Source organism: Glycine max, chromosome 8 (assembly GCF_000004515.6).
Source record: "Glycine max cultivar Williams 82 chromosome 8, Glycine_max_v4.0, whole genome shotgun sequence".
Classification (NCBI taxonomy): Eukaryota; Viridiplantae; Streptophyta; class Magnoliopsida; order Fabales; family Fabaceae; genus Glycine; species Glycine max.
Window position 1 is genome coordinate 34,187,383 of NC_038244.2, and position 4,800 is coordinate 34,192,182.

At 33.9% G+C, this 4,800-nt stretch overlaps 1 protein-coding gene across 4 annotated transcripts in view; it reads right to left on the bottom strand.

Moving 5' to 3' along the window:
• Window positions 1-1,414: 1,414 nt before the first annotated feature.
• LOC100782504 (ASC1-like protein) overlaps window positions 1,415-4,800 on the bottom strand; it is a 9,860-nt gene continuing 6,474 nt past the window's right edge. Inside the window, exons 5-7 of one of the 4 annotated variants that reach the window (XM_006585823.4) lie at window positions 2,914-3,098; window positions 2,337-2,406; window positions 1,415-1,804 (exon numbers count right to left, since the gene is read on the bottom strand). In XM_006585823.4, coding sequence (XP_006585886.1) covers window positions 2,375-2,406; window positions 2,914-3,098 — 217 coding nt within the window. In that variant the 3' untranslated portion in view covers window positions 1,415-1,804; window positions 2,337-2,374. Of the gene's footprint in view, window positions 1,805-1,889; window positions 2,110-2,252; window positions 3,099-4,800 lie in introns of those variants that run through there. The other 3 variants (XM_006585822.3, XR_005892667.1, XM_041018455.1) reach the window with 3 other exon arrangements.

Here is a 4,800-nt window from a genome sequence, read left to right on the forward strand (position 1 = left end):
AAAGAAATCTCTTGAATTAGAACTCAAAAAATATAGAAGCAAGAATGAACAACAATGGAATCAAGCTAGAGTCTTATTTATAGAAGTAAGATCTATGGAGGGCCAAACGATCTAACCCTCTTTGGCCGTGGGATCTCTTCAAATCAACAGTAATCATAGAACAATGCTTCATTTCCTAAACTTACAACAATCACCTTCACCATAATGATAGCCAAACAAAGAGATGCAACTTGACAATTAATGTGTTTCCCTAGAATAGTCATGATGAAAAGTTATCAATATTTGACTCATATAATGAAACCCTCTTCATCCCAAAAGGTTCATCAAGGCTTGGGGGGCATGTATATTGAAATGATCAAATGACCAAATAATCAAATATCTACTTCTTTTTGGGCCATAATAGTAACAAAAAGGTTAAGTGATGTCAAGTGACCCAATACCTTTACTTTACCCACTCTAAAGCACAACAAGGATAGTCCCAATAGGCCAAGAACATCTCGGCCATGCCAACCTAAGGGATTTGATTATATGAACAACTAATTAATATGGATTAATCATACGATTATCTAGCAATTAATAATTAAAGTTTTGATTAGCCAAAATGGTAATCAAGAGTGAGCCTTATGACCCATAGCCCGTTAAGGCATGTATATAAAGGAGTTAGATTCTCGAGAAAAATCAACTATTAATTATCATTATTACCTTTATTATATATATGAATCAATATCAAACTTGAATGTCAATATCTTTTATAGGTATCCTTCCTCCATCAAGCTTTCATCAAATTGGACAAAGACGTCATATCCCAAGATCAATATGTGACATAGTAGCAAAATTACTAAAGTACCCTAATACAGGTACAATAATTTGCAATCAAAATTAGAAAATCAAGTCGATCAATGTGTTAACAAAATTTTCTTAGAATCAATTCCAAGAAACAAAAATACCACTATTCACCGTTGGTAAAAACTTCCAACATGTTCCTTAAAATGGAACAATTTCTTTTTTTTTTTTTTGTTGACCATTGTATTGGTACGAAATAATCCCTGTCAGAGCAGTAACTAATCTTTGTTAGGAATTGTGAACATACACAATGTAATTATTCCCCTTCTAACACAATTTATTTCATTTCCAATGGTCAATTAGGATTCAAACTCAGGACCATTTGGTTAAGAGACACAAGCTGCTATCACGTGTGTCAACTGTTGTTGGTATTTTTCTTTTCTTTTAACATTGTCTGCACACAACATTAAATTGTAAATATGATAATGAGTTTGTGGCCAGATTTGGTACCACCGAATCAAAGCTTTAAGACCCTGCTGCAATATTTTGTTGCTAAATTCAATCCTTCGCCACATTTCCTCCTTTACTAACGGTCATAAATGTGACAACAAAGCATCTAAAAAGCAGAACATTATCAGAATCAACTAGCAAACTAATTTATAGTAGGTTTTTCCTTTTGCTTTTTAAGTCCAGTAATTTCCGTCTCCGATAAATGAAAACCAAGAGGACAACATCTATGGCAGAAAACATTAATGGACACACAACTTGTAATTTGATCGATGGACAAATAATCAAGAAAGTCAAAATATCTTCACCAAATGTCAGGAAGTACACCTAAACTTCAGGAGGTGCTAGTCCCATAGTTTAGAAGAATCAAAATTCTATTCATCTGTTGTCATTTTATACCAGCTCCGAAGTCTGTACTCGAATCCGTATAAATACAATCCTCTCAATTTGATTAACATTTGAAATTAGCTTTGTGGCCAAAGGCACAGAAAACGATTGAAGCTAACCAAATCATCTGCAAGAAATAAAACCAAATAGGATCTCCCTTAATTTAAGTAAAATCTAACATGATTTCATAATACTGGAGTCGTAGTCAACACTAAAAAAATACTGCTGTTGTTTTTCATTTCTTTATTTCTCTTGTCAACACCTAACAAAGATGAACTTTAAATTCCCCTCTTTTGCCTCATGCCAGTGTACCATGAGATAATGCCGACAAAAAAAGATTAAAAAAGAGTTCACTACATGCATTAAAAGAGGCAAAGACTTTAAACATTTTTTGTGTGCAGTTTCCTCCAAACCTTTAGCTGATACAATGAACTAGTAGAAAGAAGAAAAACTTATAAGTTTCTAGTTTACAATATAATTATGGACAAACTGACTCTTTTTTATAGAAAAAAATAAAATAAAATATGGACAAACTGACTCTTTTTTATATAAAAAATAAAATAAAATATGGACAATTTAACATAAAATAAATCCACATAACATACGACAATATTCATCATGTTTGAGTGTAAAACCATTTGTCATCATTTTAGATTCACCTTTGCCTAAAGAATACATTGTGCTTTTGCTTCCCTACTCAATCTTCATGTTCATCTTCATCTTCTGAATCTGCATAAAGAAAATGTGCAGCAGTTCGCAACAAGATAAACAGAGAAATTTCCTATCAAGCGATACACAAATAATAGAAAATGACACACCATAGCCATTACTGCAACTAAATCAATTTCTTATTGATTCAACATAAAACAATTAATTTCGGATTCTATGATAAGTACATCAAAGTGATATGTTACAAATGTCAAGTCATCATATCCTTTTTGTCAACTTTAGTTTGGTAAGCCTCTTTTTCCAACTAATAACTTCAGTATCCCCCATTGAGTGATGGAATTTAAAGAAAAACTATAAACTAAGCAAAAACTTTCCAGATTCCAGATTGAGTTCATAATACTCAAAGCCAGAACTTACATCTATAATCATATTATATTCTGATAATTCATGTTTTGCTCCTCATTATATGCAGATACTAGGCATGGGGAACAAATTTTTCACAAGGCTGCTCAGTCAATGGAAAGTTTACATAAGAAAGCCTTGCACAGAATGCATTTTTCAACTTACCAGATCGAACATCTTCACTAACTTTTCCTCTTGCTTGGATTTGTTTAACAAGCATCCGAAATATCAGCACCCACCAATAAATATGCATAACAAGCAAGCAGTAAAGAAGACTATTGAACACATAATAATATATTGGACCATCCACTTGGTGCTTTTCCTTATCCAAGGTGAGCAGAACTTCATAGCTGGTAAAAAGAGAAGTAAAACAATTGAACAGAGGAACACAATGAAGTATGAACGAAGGACAGCTCTAGTGTTACTCCTCAAATTGAATTGTTTAAATTTCTAGAAAGGCAAAACAAAATTTATTTTACAGTGCTTACAATAAAATTTACTTAGAAACTTACCCCAGTAGACAAATTTAATTTTATAATCTGCTCAAACAAGACAGCTAAAACCTAATGGCCCAAAGTAATAATAAACAAGAAAAAAATGAAAAATGGATAATGGACAGTATGAAAAGGCTGAACAAGAAATACATTGAAATATTTTTTCAAAATAAGGATTGTTAAATGTCTATATATCCCTAACACAAGATCTTTTGGCCAAAAAGGAATACCTGCATTAATATAGAAAATCCATCTTTAAGGATTAAGACTGAGGGAACAATCAATCAGATCAATTGAACAAGTCAATACATCCTTATATTTGAAATTTGAAATGCTAAAGGGACTCTTGCAGAGACGGGGGAGGGGGTTCTGTTTTAAAAACAACAGTGCAATAATCCAGTGGTAAATCTAATGCAGACAGATATGACATTTTGTTTCTCTAACTTATCATAGCACTAACATTACCCAATCACATTTTTCCACATTCTTAAACTGTTCAAATGAGAATCTCCATGGCATGTAGATATATCATAGGAACCAAAGGGTAATACTTTTCAAAAGAGTGATAGAACTGGAACAGGGTATGATGAAAAGGCAAGAGAAAGAGAGTGTGTATTCACTTGTGATGAGAAAATTACACAGAAAATTACAAAGAAAATCACACCCAGGTAATTCGAGGAACCCGAACCCTCCACTTATTGTCATAACCCTTTCTTGGCTCTCTCCTTACACCTTTGGCCATTATAAAGTTTATTATATATCCTGACTACAGACTGCCCAAATCAGAAATTAACTCACACTAAGTAACCCCCATCTAGTTACCTAACTGTTTCTTTTTATTTCTTCTCTTATAAATCTGAGTAATAGAGGGACATATTCTATCAATATCCCCCTCTCCCAATAACTGGCATCTTACCCTTGAGGTGGAAGTAAGTAAAAGCTCAGTCAACCTCAGAAGCAACCTCCCAACTGTTTTCATATTTTGGTAAATTCTGCCACCTGATTAGAACCTTCTTTTTGTCCAGCGGCATTTAATCTGGAATCCAAAACCTACTCTAGAGAAATCTGCAGGTCTTCAGTCAACATAAATGGTAAAGGTTGTGGCTGTTGTGTGGGGCCAACAACTTTCTCCAACAGTGAAATATGGAAAACAGCTGAATTTTTTAATGGGCTGAAAGCTCTAATTTATAAGCAAATGCCCCCATCCTTCTTGAGACCTTGTAGGGTCCATAAAATTTTGGGCTCAACTTCTCATTTAATCTTTTAGCCATTGATCTCATCTTATATGGGTTGAAGCTTCAAAGCCCAGTCAACTTCCTCAAAAACCACATCTTATCTACTCCTACACTCTTAGTAAATTCTCATGCAGCTCCTGCAGTAGGCTATCTCTTAGTTGAGTCAGCTGATCAATTTCCTCAATCTTGGAAAGAACTGTGGTTCCTTTAAATAATAGAGGGTCCTGCCCATACAAAGCTCGGAAAGGAGACATCTTGGTGGTGCATTAAAATTGGTATTGAACCAAAATTCTGCCCACGCTAGATGCATCTGTCTGCAGATG